The following is a 22,479-nucleotide window of genomic DNA, read 5'->3' as shown; positions in this document are numbered from 1 at the left end:
AAGTTACATGTACTGTGACACAAAGTGGTTAAACAATAAAATATTTACTGATGATTAACAAAATAAATAATCTGCTGTTTTACAGAACACAAAATAAGCACAGATGCTGGCAAGGCAGAGTAGAGGAGCATACATCTTTCTGGCATACAAATTCCTTAAACTACACATGAATCTAGTCAAGTCATAATTGATGAACTTAGTTTCTTTCAACCAAACACAAGCAGGACATGCTGTTAACGCTTAAGGCTTGACTTGAGAGGTTTGAAATGTGCCCAAGTACCTAATTTTATCAGCTGATTGCTAAAAATTAGTGTTTGAAAGAACCAGTTCTTTTTCTCAGCATTTTGAATTATATATTTGTCACACATAATTTCAATATAGCTGTCTTCCCAAATCCAGTTTGTTATGGTTTATTAAGTGTGAATGCAATCACAGTTATAGATAAATATCACACATTCAGACATGACCAGACTAAAATCCTATCAGCATCATCACTTACTAAGACCAGAGAAGAGAGGAATTATAGCACCGACGGTCTTCATATTCACTGAAAATACAGATGTCATGGGAAACATCGTCCTAGAGTCTCTTCACTGGTGTAAAAAGAGTCGGCAGGCAAAGAAATGTCCAACAACAGGAATGACTGATAGAACTCCAGACAACAGAAGGCTATGGAACAGAGTTGTTTCAGAATTAGCTGCCACGAGAGATATAAAGTGGCTAGATAGGAGAAGGTGATGCAAGATTGAAGCAGAAGCACGTATGTGCAGTATCACTTTGCACTGAAGTACGGAAGATGGCCAAGTTAGATCCACAGTACGTAGGAAGGAACAGTAATGGCATGGATGAAGAAAGTAACCAGGTTGCATTTGAGCAGTCAAACTGTTAAAAGACAACTTGATGGAATTGTTTTAGATAGAGTTTGTGCAGTAGAGGTCCTGCTATCAACAAGTCACTGATTTAGATCGCAAGACTCAAAAAGTGAAGGTGGACTACAGCCTTTGTCATGTCGCTTTCACACAACTTGCACGTCTCTGGCTAGTGTTACAATGATATTTTGCGAACATCAATGTTTTGAGGGGACAGAATCACATGCTATTCACAGAGTATCCATGACTACAGTATCGTGACCACTGCAGAACATCTGTTTTCATCACTGTTGAGCATCCCTGGACAGAAGAGTCGGCCTTGATTAGAACAGAAGCTTGTGCTAGGCTAGGAGCGATGACTTCCTGATGAGCAACAGCAGTGTTGCACCCTGAGTGGAGTGGCAGTATGTCTTCAGATCATTTCCCGGAAGGCTGAGTAGAATCATGCTGGAGTCTGAGAGGTGGACGTGGCGCTGAAGTGATTGTGAACGGCTGATGCACTCTCAGGGATGCTCCCTTCCTCTTCACTCTTCACTTGCCATTGTGGTCCAACTCCTCTCTGTTGCTGCTGGGACTGCCACTCCTGTAGGGGGCAGTAGCACTTCTCCTCTCTGCCGCCTTACCCTCCAGCTCTGCTGAGAAAGGCTGATGGTTAGCAACTTCTCATGATTAGCCCGATTTGGAGTAAAGTGTATTCATGACATCAGATAGAGGCTTTGCTTCCAGGCTTTATATTTAGCGATAAGGAAATGAAAGAGGCTGGACTTAGTGGACTAAACTATTGGAATGAAATGGGAAGTCGTTTCTGGATGCCTGAACTAAGACGGGTAGAACAGTTAAGTGTTCTAGAACAAAGTGGTCGGAACCAGAAGGAAGAAATGCTGACAAATAGTCAGTGAGGTGTGTGTGTGTGTGTGTGTGTGTGTGACATGGAGACACAGAGAAACCACACATGGGAAGCACACTAACAGTGGATGTCACACTTAAATAACACGCTGTCTGTGTTCTCTGTGATAGAACTGAGGACATGAACACAGAAGTGCTTGAGTGTGAGAAGAGTGAGAGAGTGAGTGAGTGTGAGAGTGAGAAAGAGGCACAGACAGAAGTAGATGGGGGGGACCCTTTTTTTCTGAGGTAATTTTTTCTCTTTTATGTCTGAAGTAGGGAGGGAGAGAGATAGAGAGAGAAGAGGAAGGGAGCACTGTTCCATTTCCCTGCCTACATGGCTTTATTTTTACTCTGTCGTTCTATGAGTCAATGCAACGCCCTTCTCGCTCCCTCCCACTTGTTCGCCCCCACTCTCTCTCCATCCATCCATCCATCCATCCACCCATCCCTCCCTTCCGCCCCCCACCCACGTCTTCATGGTCTCTGACGTCAGAGACAGAGGGGGGTAGGGAGGGGGGGGTCCAACTTAACACCCCCACACCACTTCCTGTGGCCCCTTCCACACCCACATATCTCTTTCTCTCTCTCTCTCTCTCTCTCTCTCTCTCTCTCTCTCTCTCTCTCTCTCTCCTGCTCCTCCCCCTGTACCCTGTGGTGACAAACCATTTCTAACTCCACAACTCTTCATTACCGGCTGAAAGAACACACAGCCTCAGACTAACACTCTTCAGAATATGAGTTATATCAGCGTAGAACAGCTTTCCTCTTATATAAATCAACACATCGGTCAGCCAGTCTACCACCTTAAGTATATATTATATAACATTCTTTCTTAATTTCCCCCTTCCTCTGAATCTTCTTCTACCTTACTTTAGCTCTTCCTCTTCACCAAACATGCTGGAAGTAACTATGCACACTTCAGTGTGGATTTCCAGTTAAGTTGCTTTACATATGCTATGTCTTGTTTCTTCATTTGGAGTTTTGCCACTGTATCATGAGTGATGCTTAGATCTCCTTATATGTGTGCTTGGCGACTCAGAAGCCTAATCCCAGACTCTCTTAAGCAAAGCCCATCTCCACACCCAGCTACATCAGACAGTCAGTCGTGTGGTTCTCTGGTGGTGTTCATCATGTCCATGTATTCACCTGCGGTCTGCTTCCTCTCTGACCCTAGGCTGCCTTTCCCCGCGTGGTCATGTGACATCATCCTAGCCAATCGCAGACCCTCATCCATGAGCGTTTGCTGAATGAGCTGGCGGCTCCAGGTGGCAGGTGAAGGGGTGTCGATGGGTGGGCGGGGGGATGAAGAGGGGTGGGACTGACGGCCGACATCTGACAGGACAAACAGTATTAGACAGACATGCTTCCTTCCTGGCCAATCAGAAACACTTACAGATTGATAGTAAGGGTTGTGACTGTAAGCTCCATCTGAGCATCCTGGATACGACTAAGCATAGACTATAGAAACCAAAGCACGGCTAAAAAGGAACAATCTGGTAAAAAACGTGATGACTTGATACATGTGATGTCAGTCCCACCCCCCTTTCTTAAGCTATCATCCTTTAGCATGAAAGATTATAGTCCTGAACACATCAATAGATATCATTTAGCTAACCTTGCTGGTATTATTATAAAATCCTCACTGAACAAAGAGTTGAAGCAGTGAGATAAATGCCTGGCTTTAAAGAGCTCAGCAAGACATACCCATGAGTTACAGTGGCAATCCCTCCCTAACAAAACTCATCTGCTTTTAGATGTTCTTAACTGTTTTTATATTTGTTGTAAGGGTCAAACTTCTAATGTGATGACAAGTATCCTCTAATGGAGGCGAAAGTTGTATTAATGAATGTTATTAATTAAGTAGTTCAATTCATTGGTTTCTAACTCCCGGATGGCTGAACCATTTTTGTGTGAAAGACATTGCAATATTGCTCCTGTTTCTGAAAACCTTATTTCACATGTTCCTAACCCATGAATACTGACAAAGACTAGAGTGTGTATCATTCATCGTACAAGGACACAACATGAGCTATCCAGGCAGTGTGCCGATGATGTCCACCAGGAACTATGTGGGGTATCTGTCTAATGAAATCGCCTAGAGCCAACAGCACTAACTGGATGCCACTGCCATGGCATTGATGGATTTGACAACTCTCGCTTGCTAGTGAAAGACATGCCCTTGCAGCCTTCTTAAACGGGCATTTCCAACAAGACTGCATTCATAAACTGGTTTGTGGTCACTAAAACAAGACTTCTGCCGAATGGAGGATAATTTAATTCCTCCTTGCCACCTGTTTTGACATGATACTCTTTTAAATTACAAGAAAGTCTTCTGGCCTTTTGGAAGCTAAGGAAATAGAAAACTAATCATGAATGCAACTGGGTTTCCTTGACTGGTGGATCAGCTCAACAACATATAATTGCTTAGTAACTAGGTAGAAATGTAACAGTAGCTTAGCTAATCAAAATAATGTAGTCTGTTACTTTCATCTATTGGTACTTTTATATTTCCTATAACCACTACAACAATGGGTTTGTGCATCAAAGGAATCATAGCAGGCACCAAGTTTTAATAACAACACCTGGAACAGCTACGTTGTCAATACTAACCCTTGAACTTACAAAACATATACAAGACCAACACTGAGAGAAGGTGTTTTTTTCACTGGGGTTTTAATAAACAAGTTCACTGTCTGTAACTTTACCTGTATCTTATGAGTCGGTGAAGAGTAAAACTAAGGTAAGCAAGCTAGATAAATAACCTACCTGTATGAGTTTCCAAAGTAATAATTCTCAAAGTGTGGACAACCTTTATAAATGAAAACTTAAAGACTAAACACCAAGATGCGGCATTAGGGTGTCTTCCACTTAATAATATTATGGCTAAGATAGCTTGCTTTGGACAGAGCGTCTGAAGTCTCTTGAATGATCCATAAAGAACAGTCAGTGATGATGGTGATATTAACAGTTAAAGACCCACACAATGTTAGATGATGATATGTGATTAGGCCGACATCGATCTTCTGTGCTAATTATAGACAGTGACACACCCATAAAACAGAAACTCCATTGCCACTAACCATGTGTGAGGCTGTCCATGCTCTCACTGGATAGGCTGTCCTCATCTGTGGCTGACCGCAGGGCACCATGGGATATGACCTCTGACCCCTCCATGCCCCTGAGGGACGCATCTGACTCAATCTGAGGGTAGCAAAGGTGTAAAATCATAAACATACACTTGTTTCTCACTCTATGTCCTTCAAGGGATCATGACACCAATTTTAACTAATGATGGTGGTTACTTTGTGAGTCTACCTGTCAGCTTACTATACTGTTTAAGGCTAATTTCAATATTTAGTACAGGCATTGGCTCCAGTGAATGTATTACTACTGCAAGTGTCACTAATTAGATAGATTTCCTGCTTTTAACCATTTTAGGATCTGTCTTTTTTTGTTCTAGTGAAAGTACTGAAGAACCAGTTTTCTGTTATTTTTCAAGTATCAGAGTGTAATTCAACAGTATTCGTCACAAAGCTCCTGTATCAGAAGCCTTAGCAAAAGTGAATGCATCAAAGTTTATTCTGATCGTGTACCACTGTAACTTTGCACATTTTGGCTTTTAGTGTCTTAAAGTAACAGTATGCAAACATTTGACACTTTTTGAGGTATATGTTTAAAGGCAGCTCGTTCAAATAATCTTCAAATTCATTGCGATGATATAGAGATCAGTCAAGATCCAGTTTCCCTCTGTGTTTCAGACTGTGGTTCTGTACGTTACCCACCTCCTGTCGGTTTTTCTTCAGCGGCGGCACAGGTCCGTCTCGTTCGTCTGAGTTTGTCCTGAGGAAAGAGCGCATGAGTCAGATGAAGGCCAACAAACATATTTGTGTCCAATAAAGAAGGGATTTGATGTATTGCTCTGAGAAGGACACTGCTTATTGCTTTGAATGGATGATGAAGCTAGGATGTTGAATGTAGATATGAAAAGAAGTGGATGGATGAGTTGGTGTATTTTAATCAGATGTGCATTGATAACAGCCATGCTTTAGAGTTAAGACTTTTGCAGACTTATAAATCATCAAAACAAACAAATGCTAATGGAAAAAGAAGGAGTTAGGGACTGTTTATGATAGAAGTAGGAGAAGAAGAGGATTTGTGACAAAAGAGCAGAGAAAGATTTATTTATATCATCCTGGGCCCAGTTGTTCAGAAGTAATCTGATTTCAGCTATTGCGGATGGGATCAAATCTTGAAAATGGGTTGTTCAATAGAAAAATAGGAGCCTGAAATCAGATTAGTAATCACGTAATCCAGTTCTGTTTTTGGTCTGGATCAAACCTTCAGTATGTGTTGCTCAAAACCTTTTAGTAAGACTGGGATACTTTCAATAAACCCTTAAAATGGGTCAAATAATACAACATTTGTATCATGTAGTATAGACATTTATTTATATTTTGTACTTATGTATGTAACCGTAACAGTGATAAAGAAAATAAAGTAGACATCAGGCTACCTTTCACTACAGTAAAGTAAAACAAAAAAACGTTCTTCATAAAATAATCCCTCAAACAGCTATAAATACCAATCAATAACTGTCATTATCACTGTATATTTATAACGACACAATCATCAGAGGTGAACCAGTCAAAAGGAGTTTCTATCCATTGCAGCCCTTATTGTGTGTCCACATTTTATGTGCTGCCATGGATTTGTTTATGAGTTCTTACAAAACTTCTGTTACTACTTTTATGTCAAAATCAATCGAAGTCATATCATAAGGTCTAATTTCCGTGCATTTCATAAAACCGAGGTAGTGTCTTACCTGGAATGTTTCAGCGTAGAAGTGTAGGCACATTCCCTTGCCACCTGTCTGGCCAATGAGAACAGCTCCACACGTCGTAGCAACAGCGCATTATCACGGATACAGAACTGAGCGGCTGCCTCGTTGATAATCATCTGGACGAGAGTGGGGAAAAACGTCAGGATGGGGCTGTGTGAGAGGATTAAATCATGTCATAGTTTAGTAACTGTGACACACACGCCTTCCAACTAAACCACTGCACCGAGAGCCAGACACCACATACATCTGCTGTTCAAAGGTGAGATGTGTAGTTTTGATGACATAAATTTGCTTCTACCTACATCGTGATGCAATTCCAAAGGTATGAAGACAAAGTTTCTACATGTTGTAAAACGCTATTGAGGTACACCTTCAAACTTGTGGGTGATTCAACACTACTCAGCCGACCCCACACTGTCATCCCAGGTCTCGGTATGTGAGGGTCACAAGAGCCATTGAGCCAATGCCACAGAACTGGTGAAAAGCTTGTGTTAACAGGTGTTTTCTGTGTTTCGGTCAATCTCTTCCATTCAATACCTCAAGCAGCATGATTTTGACAGAAAATTCTGTTGATTTATTTGTTCACATTTTCAGCTTTGTTTGTTGACCATGAAAAAACTGTACTACTAGTGCCACTGTAAACACTGATCTCGCTCTGTACATTATTACTAATGATAATATGGGTAAGGCAATTATTATATGACAGAGCTGATGCTCCTGATCAGTTAGCCTGAGGGATGCTCCATACAGAAGATACAATAGGGTAAAGTTCAGTTTCATTTGAAAATCAGTTGTTCTCTGAGTGTTTGGTCCTTCTATGGCCTCCGTCATGTCACACACCTCTGGTCATGTCATGAATCATCAGTTGAACTGATGAACTCTCTGAATGAGTGGCGCAATGTGAAGAAATACAAAACCAGGATCTTCCTGCTACTTGATATCCTGTGACTTTTATAACTATTTCTTAGATGTTTAAAAATGGTGTAAAGCTGTACTTTACAATAATATACATGTTATATGCACAGATAATTCTCAAGCTGAATGTATTCTCTTGCAAAAGGCCAGTTTGTGTAAAACACAAATCACACAAAAGCACACGAAGCCCTCACCTCGTGGTGTGTGAGCTGTTTGCCCTCTCTCCTCTTAGAGTCGAATCGGCCGTAGATCAGGCTGTACTTGCGGATCTCCTCCTCTTTGCTCTGCTCCGACAGGTCCGGGCTGAAGATGTGTCCCACGGTCTTCGCCATTTTCTTGTTGAGCCTCAGCAAGGTCTTCACCTCCCCGGGGTCAGCACGGGGCAGCGTCCTGAGCAGCCTGTCCACGCTCTCCCCCACCGCACGTGCCGTCTCCGCATCCAGCACCCCGCCTGGCCACGGAGATGAGGATGAAGAGGAGGAAGAGGATGAGGAGGAAGGGGCTGGGGGAGTGGGAGGGCCCCCGGCGGGGCGAGGGTGAAGGGTTAGAGTCGGTAAGGGGGGACTGAGCTGCTCTTCGTCTGCTTCAGGGCTGAGCCAGTGGGGGTCCATGGGAGACAGTTTGTCCCTGTAGAGGGTGTCCGGGGGCAGGGGAGAGGCCTGAGAGCATGGGCTTCTGGGACTTCCTGTGTCTCTCAGTGGCGTGAGGCATGCGGCCCTCTCCTCCCGCTCACACGGTGACCCGGGCTGCCCATTGCTGATTGACTTCCTGCCCCCGGCGCCCCCTGCGGCTGTGCTGTCGATCTTAAAGAGCGGGATCCCCCCACCGCCGTGTGCCAGACTGGACGCCATCGGCTGGTTGAAGAGTGCCGGGTTTGCAGCCCAGTCACGTAGTGACTTCTGGAGCCGGCGCACGTGCAGAGGCTTGGTTGCCATACCGACCAGCGCCATGATCTCAAGAAACTCGTCCTCGCCGGCCTCACACAGTTGCTGCACGTCGTCGCCGCCCTGCTGGATGAAGGTGTCGTAGTAGGCCAGGAGGTTGCCACGCTGTAGCACACGGTACAACTGCAGCTCCCCCAGGGTCCTAGGCACTGACATGATGGCAATGTGATGTCTGCATGAGAGAGACCAGAATCAGAGTTAGAGTAAGAGATTTTAGACATTTTTGCAAGGTATGGTTTTAGGTATTTGTCTTGGTTCTGTGGAACAAACAGGTTAAGTATACGAAGGGGTGCAAGGCAAATAATTTTTTTCACAAAATAAACATAAATATGATTAAAATGAAAACATGAAAACAAAGCTGCAAAATGACTATGCAAAATATGTATATAAATGTATTTGTATAGGAGTTAATAATCTGGGACCCATGTAGAAATAACAAAACTACCTTTATAACAATGAAATATAGGGCTATATCACTGTAGGGCATTTACTATGAGTTGAATCACCTGTAGACTAAGATGTATGTACAAAGGCTTGGTGTAAGTGCTGATGTGATGAGCAACCCACCAGTATTAACGGCAACAAGGAGCTTTTTGCTCATTTCAAATATATTTTTTTAAGACATAAAACATATTTAATGTTTTTGACTGTATGAACAAAAGGTGTTTAACCACATGAATGATTTGCCTCACTACAAACATTCACTTAATGGCCACAGTACCCAATTAATAAAACACGGTATTTTTATTTCCAGCCAACTTGTCAAACATAAATATGCATGTTACAAAGAGTATGTGGTCTTTAAACCGATTTGGTTTTGATTAATAGCATTCATGGCTTTAATGAAGGATATCGAAATAAGTGTGTTATCAACTGTAATGAGGAATATGGTAGGAATACTACGTTCCTCTGCCAATGGTTGCTCCATACATAATATTTGAGAGAATGCTATCTTATCTCAAAGTTGTGCTGCACTGACTTAACATAGTTTACCACGTTATCGACACATTCATGACATAGGCCTTTCATGATCTTCTAAAAGTGTGTTAGAAAAAGCGCCCTAACAACAATACATTTTGTGGTTAAACATGAAGTGTTTGATTATAGTTCGGAGGCAAACGGGAAGTTCATTTTATGTTGTTCAACATAAAACTTAACAAACGACTACGAAAAAGTGACTTGACTCCTTACCACGTCCAGGTCCGGTAACTGAGAATGTTGAGAACCGCGCTCAAGATGGTTCAGGCTAAAGCCGTTTGGTCTTCGCTCCGCCTTGTCTTGACGACCAGAAAGATAGTTCTGTAACGATGACTTTACAATAGACATGCAAATCAATGACAGTTATCTCTGCTTTGCCTGTCACTGTTCATGCTTCTTACTTGGAACCAGTGGGTTTCTTCTCTTCCATGCAGTCAGTAAGCTATTTTGCGCCCTCTCATCTTGAAGACGCGATGTGTGAAAATGTTCTTGGATAACTGAGTAAACAAAAGTTAATCTATTCCTTTGCGTTCATTTTCGACCTCGCGGGTAATTTCTTTACGATCGGTTTTCAAACGGCTAACCAAGCGATTTTTCTCAGAGCCAAATGTTTAACCTCCCAGCCTAGCCTGCGCTCTCTGGCTGTTGTCCTCCCCCAATGTAGCGTATTGTTAATGACAGCCTTTCGCTGGCTGTGTGGGTGCAAGAAAGCAGTGGGCGGATTGCGGCACGCCATCTGACCGAAAAATCCGCTGTCCTCTCCCGGTAGAAAGGTGACTTTTGAGTGGGAGTGGAGGGGCTTTCACAGGGTCAGTGTTTGCTTATTAAAGCTTGTTTGTGCGGTCTATTTCCGCCATAGCGAACATGAACAGTAGGCCTACATATTAGTGTGGACTTTAGGTGCGCACTCGACAGAAACGAGCGGAGAGCTTTGAGAAACGCCTCGCAAAACATTACAAAAACGGTTTGTGTCAGGCTATCATCTATCATTCTAGGTAAAACTAACTAAACCAGACAGCATTATCACTAGCTGAGGTGAGCGGAAAGCCGCTAAGATAGGAGGCGTCTTCTAAGTGTTTTGGACACATCTGTGACGCACATGGAACTGAGGGGATTCCCAGGTGATGTGCGGCAACGTGTAGTTACAACGATTTGCCTCAATTGTGATAGGACTGTGCACATATAGGCTACAGTGTAATACTTTGAGTATGCAGTTTAATTGTTGCCCATTTCTATGCTTTGAAAGCATGCTTTCTAACAACAGTGGAAACAACTACCGGCCGATTCACCACCATCTCATGTTTATGTTTTAAATGAAGACAGAGACCAATTGTCTCGCCTGTTGCCCTCGCACTCAGGGGTCAGACGTGGGCGAACAATCATGCACCGCATTTTATGTCTGACTGCACCCTCCCAGACGGTTTTAACAAGTTAAGTCACAGTACATTCTGTTTATTCCGTATGTCAAATCCGATGAGAATGTGAATTAAACTTTGATGAAGTAATTTAAACAAAACAATTGTGAATATTTTACCCTATTAGTCAATTTCCACTAATTTGCTATCTATCTGAAATTGTGTTAGACTAATCTCCCGATGTAGACAATAGCCCATAACTTAAAGACTTCTAAAAGGCCTTCATTTTTGAAACAGGAGGTCTGACTTCACATGGAGAGCTTTTCACATAGCAACCGCCCACACAAGCAGCAAATTTGGAGCGGCAGGCGAAGCGGTATGGGAAATGCACATCCGGGCAGAGGACAGCGTTATGACAAAGGGTATTCCCATCTCTGTTTTGCTTCAGACTCTAAACCTCTACAGTATTTGTGTAAATCCCTCTGCACAAACACCTCTATCATTCATTCTAGTGACATGTATTTGGATTCTGATCGCTTCTGCTAAAGGAGACAACATCAGGACCTTTAAAATGGATGGATTAATGAGAGAAACGATAACATGCAGGTTATTCGTTGGTATTTTCATAGTGTCCTGTGTAAATTCCAAAAAGTTAGCAATGCTGCCTCCCAGAGACCAAAATGTGTCTGTATATTGTATGGACAATTAATTTAGATCTAAAACCTAATCCATGCCAAAGCCTTCTCCTGTGCACGAGGGAAGATTACACTGGAACAACACGTATTTTACTGATCGAGATGAGTCATCTGACCAACTGCAGATTTAGTTTATGTGCCAAATAACTTATTATAGTGTGCAGTCTGCTGGCAGCCCGTTTTATGCATTAACACATGCACCAATTCTTCAGAGGATGATTGTAGGTAAATGCCCTTGTCCAGGGAATATATAAAAGATAAAAGATTTTGGAAAGATGGTTGCTCACACTGAGTGTATAAGTTTAGGAGAGTTCCTTCATTCAAATGTAAGCCTTTAACATCCCTGGTCAAGATGCTTCTGTCTTGTCATGCCTTTTTATTCCTATGAGTTTGTGATGATAGTTCAGGTTACACAATTTGTGAACATTTCAATTCAAAGTAATTAATCATGCTGTTCAGTGCCTCCCTCTTAGATCTGAATCTTTGGCCTGATTCAGTTGACAGGCCTATACATGATGCCACATATGCCTAGGGCCAAATGAATGTGACTCCCAGCCTTGTCCATACCCTACTGATTACCTGAGTAATAAACATGATTTTGCGTTTCTTGAGGTTTTTACCTCAAGATTTGCTTAGGCTTGTGTCACTGCAATATCACTTAGAGTAGACCATGGGCTCTTAAACTTTGCCCCACAGACTGGCATCATTATGGAATAAATTGAGCTGCAGTTTAATCAGCACTGTTCTTTCTTTCTTTTCTTGTTTTTTTGGAAAATGGGTTAATCTATTATGACCGACATTCAAACCCACGAGGCGATTAATGATAACACAAACGGTAGAAGAAAACAGTGGCATCCTTTATTGGCAATAGTGGCGCAAATAAGGGGGAAAGGTTGACTTTTATTTTGACAATAATTTTGGCACGGAAGTGAATCTGAGAGTAGATTTCGTTTCCTGTAAATGTGTAAATGTCATGTGAGTTTTGCTACCTAACGCTAAGTAAACAAGAACTCTCAGTAGTTGTAGTTACCGACAGATTTACTTAAAATGCTCTCGCGATTGCTAAAAGAACACCAAGCAAAGCAGAATGAAAGGAAAGAGCTTCAAGGTATGGGTCCCGACCCTTGTTAGGCTTACGGTCTCTGTCCTTTGTGTGAGTTTAATATCATAGGTTTCCTAGTCAGTTAGCTAGATGCCTATGTAGGAACTGGTAGCTGAAACAAAATATGATATTTAATGAGTTAGGTTTCTTTGTGAAGAGTTCTTTTTGGGGGCTATATTCACTCTTTGTATTTACCCAAAGTGTTATTGCTACCTGTCGGTTGTTCAGATAATATATGATATGTCTTGCAAGCTAGTCAAGTGATGCTGTTTTGATGATCATCGCCCAGCGCAGGGGAACGACGTTGTCTTTAAATTGTGAAAAGCCTTTTTGTAGCTATGATATGTATGTTTATCCTTTGGATTAAAACAAAGTACATGTGTTGAATGACACAGTTGTTCCAAATTAGGAGACATTCAAACCGCGTATTTGCATGTCTAGGCCACAACATCGATGTCCTAATAGCCTGTTATGATCTGACCTATACAAAACAACGTTGCTCATGTTTTCCGTAATAACATTAAGCACACCCCATGTGGATCTCATCATTTGTACACTTGCATGCAATGGGGATGACTGTTCGTCTGTCGGATACTTTTCTCTGACCGGGCAGTGTTAGCAGAAGTTAAACAAATACATGCAGAATAGTAATTGGTCATAGCGTTCCGGCCCTAAAGCTGTATGTTTTTGATCAGATGTGTGGCCATATAAGCATACTGCTCACTACATTATGTCAGAATAGTGTAATTAGTTGTTGATTAGTGTACTACTTTTTCCCCTGTTTCCCTCAGAGAGACGGAGAAGAGAGGCTATCACTGCTGCCACTTGTCTAACTGAGGCATTGGTTGACCACCTGAATGTTGGGTAAGTCAGCAGCCATAGACAGGTAGTTCATAAAACAACATCACATTAACACAGTAAAGCTGATCATTGTTGGTAGACCACAAGCAGTATATCTTAGTTGAATCAAGGAAGAATGTACACACAAAACAAAAGAACACAGAAGAAAACAATAGCATACAAACCAAAAAGACATCATGTCCAGTTCAGTCAGATGGTGAATGAAAGGTTTGCAAGGCTAGTAGTATACACTTTGTGTTTAATTCTGTAACAAGTCTCAACATTTTGTCCAACCTTGTTGCCTTAGTTGTCTGTTACCGTAACTACCATGAACACACTCTGGCTATTACAGAACCTTCAGCTGCCATATTCATGGCAGTGTTTTGGTAGCAAAGCCCCAAAAGAAACTAAGTGAGGCAAGAACTAGGCTAAATTGACTGTGTGATGGCACATATGTGTGAGTGAAAAGCATAGTGACTGTCCTTTGGGCACCCAGTCCTCTTGTGAAACAGAGGGAAAGAGGCTTAGTGCCTACACGCCTGAGCCTGGCTGGCACTCATATTTCACCATCCCATAAGAGTCAGTGGAATGGCTTTGAGGGCGAGTTGCTACACAGTCAGGATTTAATGCATGTGAGGTAAGCCCATGCCATTGAAGGGTATAGAGTCTAGATCTAAATCTGATCACAGATTTCCATGAAATTATGAAAAACATGTGACTTCTTACAGGCCAGTAAACTTGGTTCCCTGTGCTTAGAGTAAGGAAGATAGTGTATTTCATAGGTCTGTTTAATGATTCTTATTCGTGTGTGTTACATTTCCTTTTGGAACTAGTCTGTAAATGTGTGTGTGTGTGTGTGTGTGTGTGTGTGTGTGTGTGTGTGTGTGTGTGTGTGTGTGTGTGTGTGTTGGTGTGTGTGTGTGTTTACCAGGGTGGCCCAGGCCTATGTGAACCAGCGTAAACTGGACCATGAGGTGAAAACACTGCAGGTGCAGGCTGGCCAGTTTTCTAAGCAGACAGCCCAGTGGATCAGCATGGTGGAGGGATTCAATCAGGCACTGAAGGTACACCAACCCATCAGTTAACCATCATGTTCTTAGACTGAAGGAGAAGAATTGATGATAATTGTTATCCTTAAAATGTACTACAAGACGTCTTTCAGCTAGAAAGATTTAAGCTAATGTCCATTATCCATTGTGCAGAGTTAGTTAGTTAGTATGTGTTCCTTCAGAGATAATGTTCCTTGACATAGTATACACAGTTGTAGTGTCATTGTAGTTCTTAACATGATATTTCCCTCAAGGCCCAGAGTAAACTTCATATTCATTGTCATACAATACTCCACTATGAAACTGCTTTAGTGGCTGACATCAATACACAAAAGCACTTTCATTGGTAGAACCTGCTCCAGCCTTACATCAACGTGTTTGTGTGTGTGTGTGTGTGTGTGTGTGTGTGTGTGTGTGTGTTACAGGAGATTGGAGATGTGGAGAACTGGGCACGCAGCATAGAGATGGACATGAGGACCATCGCTACAGCACTGGAGTACGTACACAAGGGCCAGCTACAGGCCTCTTAAACACACACTGACCCCAACATCACCACTGATGGACCAACACTCTGTACTATGAGATGATCAGCTCTCACAGGCGGGGGTGTATGTCACAGTGATTTTGTGGTCAATGAAACATCTTCACGGACTGACGTAGGACTGCTATGTTGGTCGTAGATTAAACTCCGGATGACCCAGGAATGAAGTCTGAAGTTACTGAACTCTGAAGTCAAGCATGTGGCCTTTGTCTCTATGTGTGTTCTTATGACAGCAGGAGCGAGAAAAGCGTGCATCTCTCCTGCCAGAAAAGAGAAAATATGACGATCAGATGCTAAGATTGGTTGTCTGTTGAGAACGATTGTCTGGTTGCAATGTTTTATTTCATGCTTCGCAAAATACCCCTAGACAGCATAACTGAAAAGTCAGTGAAGCCAATTAAAATGAGGATAACCTGTATTATTCAACTCCTCATGTCCCTCTGCATTCTGTTTTTCGAGTTTAATGTAAGACCTGAAGGGTGTTTTGTAAAGCCTGCTTGCAACCACTACCAGGAAGTTTAGGGTTCTTATTTTGAACAGCCCAGATTTAATTTAATATCAAATCTGCGTAAATGTCCACCTCACAAATGACAGAAGCATCCCAGACAGACTTGACCGGCTGTCTGCATTAACCCTACAAACTATAATTATCCAATTTTACATAAGCTTCACAAGTCAAGGGTGTCCAACTGTTCATGTTTCCTCCTGTCACATTGAAAGAAGGTTCAATTGATGTTCAAATTATTGAATAGGCTTACAGTACAGAACAGTAGCCTACAATAGCTTACAGCAGCAGCCTCATGTGACAACAAGGCAGGTAAAGGGGTTCATTTGTTTGCTCAGAGGGGTGGGATATAATGTTGGCTCTACTAACTCTGAGTTTAATGCACTGATGTGAGTCTTTGTGGATGTCACTGTCTCTGTTTCATTGTAATAAATTCTGTAAAAAACCCTGGGGTGAGGATTTTTTTATTTGACTAAACCAAAATTCTAGAGTGGTCTGGTCTTTGGTCCTAACTAACAAAGAAATCAACTTCTTACAGATCTTGCAGTTTTATCCAGCAAAGTTATGTATATACTTTACCATTTTAAATAGTTGATTTGATTCGGACGACTACAGATGCATATTTCCAAGTTTTTCCCACCAAATTACATGTTTCTGTAAACAAGCTACAGTAGTAACCTGTCAGAGACTGGCTCTGGTTAAAATGAATGATAAAAAGATACAAACAGAACCAATCGAATGGATTAAATGGACTATAGACTTCTGTAGCTGTCCTCTTAAACCACTTCTGAACTGATGTTTGCTCATGGGTAAAGCTTTTAGTGTCAGAGGAACAGGGTAACCTTCACTGGGTCACCGAAGCACCAACTGTGTTGTCTCATACACAACATTGTTAGTATAGCTAAAATCTAGATGAATATTCAGTGCTTAATTACAACCGTGGGAAGGTTGCATACTAGTGGATTGCGTAGTGTATTCTATAGTAGGATAAGAGATAAGGAGTGACTTCCAATTAGGATTAGGATCAGCCTTTGTTCAGTCACTTATGGAACAATGGGATCTGCCACAGGGAAATAGGATTATTAGGTTCCTACTTTGTCTCATGCTTTGGGAGCCCATTCTGTGAGGAGCAGTGCTACTACGTAGTTAATCTCACACACACACACTCACACTCTCACTCACTCACTCACCCACTCACACACACACACACACACACACACACACACACACACACATACACACACAAACCGACATTTACAAACTTAAAAGTAGTTTTTTTTTCATCAATTAGAGAGAGTTGAACTTATTTTTTTCCCATCTGAATGAATATATAAACAGACTTGAATCAGTTCTTAATGATATGATGGATAGATTACGCTTACATAAAGCATGTTTATTTGTCTAGGCACAAGACTTCCAGCGAGAAACAAATGTCCCTGTATGACTTTTGTGTGGAGCCAAAGCATTTTAGCGCCACCTCCATCTACGGCAGCCGTACTCCACTCCACTGTGTACTGTAAATTAGAAGTTACATCACCCAGCACATGGCAACTCACTTGCCCCTCACTCAGCCTCCGCCAAAGTTCATGTTTGGTAAGAGTGTTTCACACATCCACTACTTACCAACAATACTGCCAGCATAACACAGACATTGTTCTGTGACTGGTCAGAGTATCTATCCACAAATCTATCCAAAGTTATGAAACCATCGAGACACTTTGGTCCAAATGATCTAAACTGCATGCTACCTGTACTGGGAATCATCAGAAACATCGATTAACTCCTGTGGCCATACAGGGCAAGTACTGTCCAGGTGGTGAAAAGATTATGACTAATGTAATTGCAATTTGTACTGATATGCCCTGTTGGAGACACCTGTAGTGGCATTGCTGTCTACCTCTTTTGAGTTTTCCCACTGAACTCTACTTACAACCATGAAGTTCTGTGTGTGTTTATACCAGCTACGTCCGCCAGATCTGGGCCAGATCAGTGTCAGCTCAGACTATCCCCAAGGTCAGCTGCTTTCTCGGGGAAACTTGCATATCATAGAGAAATATCCTGTTCTGGGGCTGAGGCAGAACATGAGGAATTGAATGGACTTTACGCAATAGCATTAGTGTGTGGAACCTATTGCTGACCAGCACGCTTTTGGCTTCAGAAAGTTTAGAAGAAGACGAGGACCATTATGTGGTCAATACCAATCAGTAAGGACGCATTAGTATTGGACTTTTTTTTTACATCTTACAAATAGAGCAGCAAAGTCAGTATCCTGAGGGCTTCACAAAGCAAATACATTTGCGTACTGGTACAAAACTGCCACGATTTCCTGTTCCTTCAAGTGTGACATTGCACTCACTATATAACACAAAATGTAAGAAATGTGTGTTATGCATTTTCTTGAGAAAATGGCGTGTAATACTGTTTCATAACTCAGAGTCATGCACTGTAAATGGACACACAGGGTTTTCCCTCTCACTCTCTCTCTCTCACACACACACACACACACGCACACACACACACACACACACACACACACACACACAAACACACACAAACACAGATTGCAGATTACGAATTGTGGACCTGTCTTAAAGGATAAAGTGAAAGGATAAAGCTTTCTTCCCAGCAGTGCTGTACTCTCACAGGCTCACTCAGACTGCCAAGGGCCACAGCGTGAGCGTTAGGAGGTGAGGGCCTCGGAGAGCAGCCGCTGCAGGGAAGGGAACAGGTACATCTCACCTTTACATTTAACACATGTGTTGTATGCTCTGTTAGATACTTTTAAGTGTAATAGTATAATGTATATATTTTAAAGTCTCATATGTTCTGTGAAGAGCTACAGATACTTTTAAGAGTAATGTACTGTATATATTTTAACATCTCATGAACATGTTTTTTAAGTTTGGTTGAATAGAATGTTCCCAGTGGTTGTTGGTTCAATTTCAGCTTTTTCATACACTATTTACTTCCTACATGAAATGTGGTTTCACTATTTTAGACCCTGTTGATTCTTCCCTGGTGATACTGAGTTAAATGCATAGTCTATCATTACATAGGCAATACTGAGTTTGGAGCTGCATTGCATTACATAGCAGCTCCATGTTTAATCATTTACAGCAACACTTCAGCTGTTTTACTGGTCTCCCTCCATCCTTTGCTTCTTACTTTACATTGTGTCATGGCCACAGCTAAGTGGAATATAACACTGTTCTACTGGGACTTGGATCCCCTTACCCCAACTAATGCCAATTGCAATGATGAGTGAGTGTGTTTACAACCTGTTAATGATGTATATCTCTGCATTGATTATGTTCGGGATATGACATTTACATTTAACAGGAGAAAGAGAGAAAATCTGGTTTAGCATATCTTCATCTTTACATGTTTGAACACAGTAATGGGATATTTCAGAAACCAGATCATAAGCTGGATATTCATGTACCGCACACTCATTGACATTGTTTTAGGAGGTTATGAGATCAGAAGAATAAAGACGGAAGACCTAGGCAGTAGCTCAGTAGCTGGTCCAGATATGGGCCACAGCTGTTGATGGAGGAACGTACAGCATCTCTCCCAGGCCTCGTGAGCAGCATAGCTTATTCTGAGGAAGGGAATCCTGAATGCTTTTTATGCCAAAAAAGCCCTTTTCCACCTTGCACTGTAACGAGCCTGGAACAGCTAATAGGTTTTGGTCTGTTAGAGGCTTACGTGGCTGGGGGTGGATGGCATTGGGATTTTCACTGGGGAGCGATCAGAGCATTCCACCCTGGTTCCCCACTCTCCTTCCAATGGCCTTCTTTGTTTGCTAAGACCCATAGTCCAAAGGTTCTCTCGTGCCTCTGACGCCACAGTCTCATTCACGTTTTTGCCCTGTGACTACATAATCATCATCATCATCATCACACACACGCAAACACTCACACACACACTCCCTCTCTTCCTCCCTCTCTCTAACACACACAAACGCGTCAACTTATAAGTATAAACAGACAGGAGAATTATTGAAAATGAATTCATTAAACTGTAATGTCATCTGCATAATCCCCAGAGAAACCAATGAACTAAAGGGGAAATTAGGTGTGAGAGGCTTTATAGTTTCAGGTCATGTGGCTCACTTCGATGAATTGTTGTGACATACAACTACTACAACAACTACTGACTTTGGACCTGAAGGGGGCTTTGACCCGAAGCTCATTCCGTGCCGGATCAGGGCTAGTTCCACACCAGAGTTGCTTTCTGGGTTTCTATGCCAGATGCGTCACTAAATGTGTGCCATTGATTTATTTATGTATTAGGCATCTGGAGAGACACACCTGCAACACAGCACCACCTCAACACCAAACATGGACATGGAGGTTGTGTACGAATATTTGAGGTAAGGAATTCTAGTTAGAAACATTCTCAAAGGATTACAAAGTGTTCTTATGACCAAAATCTTAATCATAAGAGTTTTCACACCGATCTCTCTGTTTTTGGATTAATGAGCCAACAGTCTGAAGAATGCAACCCAAATGTGAAATAATATAAATATCCATAAGTGCAAGCAGCCTTTGCGCTTAGGCTCAGAAATGAAAATCCCTCTCACTTCCTCCCACAGCATGGACGGTGTGTGGATGTACGTGGCAGCGGCGGTGGCCGTCATATGGGTCACGGTCTATTTCTACCTGGACAGCCTGGAGGTGGACTCAATCAATGAGAAGTATGTCTTTGTGACGGGCTGTGACACGGGCTTCGGGAACCTGCTGTGCAAGCGGCTGGACCGGCGTGGGTTCCGCGTTCTGGCGGGCTGCTTCTCGGAGAAGGGGGCGGATGACCTGAAGAGGGCAACGGGGCCGTACCTAAAGACCACCCTGCTGGATATCACCAGCACCGAGAGCATCCAGAAGGCCGCGGAGTGGACCAAGAAGGAGGTTGGGGATAGAGGTCAGGGGTCTTGAGATTGGATCTGTTTTGTCAAGCTCCCAAATATGGTTTTAAGCACTGACACTCCCAAATATGATTTTAAGCATCCATACTCACCCAAATGACTTTTTTTCTGCATACACTACTTACTACTTACTCACTTTATTTAGTGATTTTCCTTGGTTAGGCCCGTTGTGTGTCGTGAATACTACTACACCACATCACCTACCTTATTTTGTATCCTCCATTGCTAGGCCTGTGGGGCGTTGTGAATAACGCAGGGCGGTCCCTACCCATGGGGCCTTCTGAGTGGATGAAGATTGAGGACTTCAACAGCACACTGAAGGTCAACATGATGGGTTGTATCGAGATGACCATGAACTTCCTGCCTCTCATCAAGCAGGCCAAAGGACGCATTGTGAATGTGGCGTCAGTGCTGGGCAGAGTGGCTGCTAATGGCGGCGGGTATTGCATCTCTAAATTCGGCGTGGAGTCCTTCTCCGACTGTCTCAGGTAAGATTGGATCAGGTGAAACAAACCAAGTCTCTGGATTCTTTCCCCTCTTAGTTTTTCATTCTCTCCACAAATCTTAGTGAAGAAAATGTATGTGTTTTTTTCTGAATAGCACAGAGAAATTCTGAGTTTAAATTGTGAAGAAATGCAGAAATTCAGAAAACGCAAATGGGCAAAGAGGAAGGTATGTGTCTCTGTGGGTTGGGATCCAACCTCCTCTGGGCTTTCATGGGAAAAGCTCACCTGTCAAATGAAGACAGCGTAAAACAGCCAGTTGTGTGTTGTTTGCTATCTGTTGATGTTCTTGTCTTGGTGATTGCAGGAGGGACATCCACTACTTTGGAATCAAGGTGTGCATCATTGAGCCGGGTTTCTTTAAGACTGCGGTGACAAGCCTGGACCCCATCGAGAAAGAGCTCAACCGACTGTGGAACCAGCTCACCCCTGAGGTCCGCGCCAGCTATGGGGAGAAATATCTTGATAAATGTGAGGATACTTTCTGCGAAAAAAATCCATCAGTAAATCTAAAAAGCTGTCATGGCTGTACTTGAGGTACTATGATGTCATCCAAGATTGAATATTGACAATTGTGTTTTAGAATTTTAAAAAATCATACTGTATTATGTATAGTGTCAAGTCAAGTATTTTATTGTCAGATGCACAGAACAACAGAGTCAGTCTGGGCACTGAAATTCTTAGGGCAGAACACCATACCACACTACCATAACATAACAAGACATAACAATACATATAAGTACTCTACATGATACAACATAACATAACATAACTTAACAATAAGTACTAAACACAAGATTATACCTATGAAAGACAAATACTAGTAGACCTACTAGATAAACAATTAATAAGTAATATAGATACTAAACATAAATACACATACTAAACAGATACACATACCTACATGTCTTACACTAACTGCTAGAGCTATACTGAACATATAATACACACAATAGCCTGAACTAACCTAGGACCTAAACTAACCATCATGAAACACAGAGACATAGGCGCTGAATGTATGTGGGTAGTGCAATATTGCAAGTGAGTGTGAGTGTGAAGTGACGAGTGTAAAGTGACGAGAGTGCATTATTGTCCATTTAGAGGTCTGATGGCCTTAGGATAGAAACTGTTCTCCAGTCTGCGGGTGCGAGACCGGTTAACATAGTGTTATGTTTAATGTACTTTGGGGTGATGTCTTTGGGGTTTAATTGCTTGAGACATAAATGTTCTATTTGTTTGGCAATTTACTGTCTATCCACAGACATCAAGATGCAGCGGCTGATCATGAATGCTGTGTGTGACTCCGACCTGAGTAAAGTCACCAACTGCATGGAGCACGCGCTGGCTTCTGCCTATCCACGCACCCGCTACAGCGCAGGCTGGGATGCCAAGTTTGTGTGGATTCCTCTTTCCTACATGCCCTCCTGGGTGGTCGACATCGGCCTGAAACTGGTGCTTCCACGGCCTGCTAAGAGTGTGTAGAGTGACGAGTAGCGTGTTTTACATGTAGGGATCGCAGGTAGGGTTA

General features: G+C 42.3%; 3 protein-coding genes across 3 annotated transcripts; 2 read left to right on the top strand and 1 right to left on the bottom strand.

The window, feature by feature from the left end:
• Positions 1–1,389: 1,389 nt before the first annotated feature.
• On the bottom strand, positions 1,390–10,056 carry nab2 (NGFI-A binding protein 2 (EGR1 binding protein 2)). Its single transcript, XM_080845793.1, has 7 exons — positions 9,648–10,056; positions 7,707–8,628; positions 6,580–6,713; positions 5,540–5,597; positions 4,838–4,958; positions 2,904–3,089; positions 1,390–1,504 (listed from the first exon to the last, which is right to left on the bottom strand). The coding sequence occupies exons 2-7, from the start codon at positions 8,610–8,612 to the stop codon at positions 1,401–1,403; spliced, it is 1,509 nt and encodes a 502-aa protein (XP_080701919.1). The 5' UTR covers positions 8,613–8,628; positions 9,648–10,056; the 3' UTR covers positions 1,390–1,400.
• A 2,389-nt stretch (positions 10,057–12,445) lies between these two features.
• On the top strand, positions 12,446–15,949 carry bloc1s1 (biogenesis of lysosomal organelles complex-1, subunit 1). Its single transcript, XM_080845864.1, has 4 exons — positions 12,446–12,592; positions 13,378–13,450; positions 14,358–14,490; positions 14,901–15,949. The coding sequence occupies exons 1-4, from the start codon at positions 12,532–12,534 to the stop codon at positions 15,003–15,005; spliced, it is 372 nt and encodes a 123-aa protein (XP_080701990.1). The 5' UTR covers positions 12,446–12,531; the 3' UTR covers positions 15,006–15,949.
• A 3,915-nt stretch (positions 15,950–19,864) lies between these two features.
• rdh5 (retinol dehydrogenase 5 (11-cis/9-cis)) lies at positions 19,865–22,433 on the top strand (the record flags this gene model as incomplete). The annotated part of the gene is made up of 5 exons (XM_080846843.1): positions 19,865–19,896; positions 20,119–20,444; positions 20,678–20,936; positions 21,259–21,422; positions 22,213–22,433. The coding sequence occupies 5 exons, from the start codon at positions 19,865–19,867 to the stop codon at positions 22,431–22,433; spliced, it is 1,002 nt and encodes a 333-aa protein (XP_080702969.1).
• Between the last annotated feature and the right edge of the window lie 46 nt (positions 22,434–22,479).

The sequence above is a fragment of the Sprattus sprattus genome (genome assembly GCF_963457725.1).
Source record: "Sprattus sprattus genome assembly, chromosome: 10".
Lineage (NCBI taxonomy): Eukaryota > Metazoa > Chordata > Actinopteri > Clupeiformes > Clupeidae > Sprattus > Sprattus sprattus.
The sequence above is the reverse complement of the archived record's forward strand: the minus strand, read 5'-3'. Positions and strand labels throughout refer to the sequence as shown.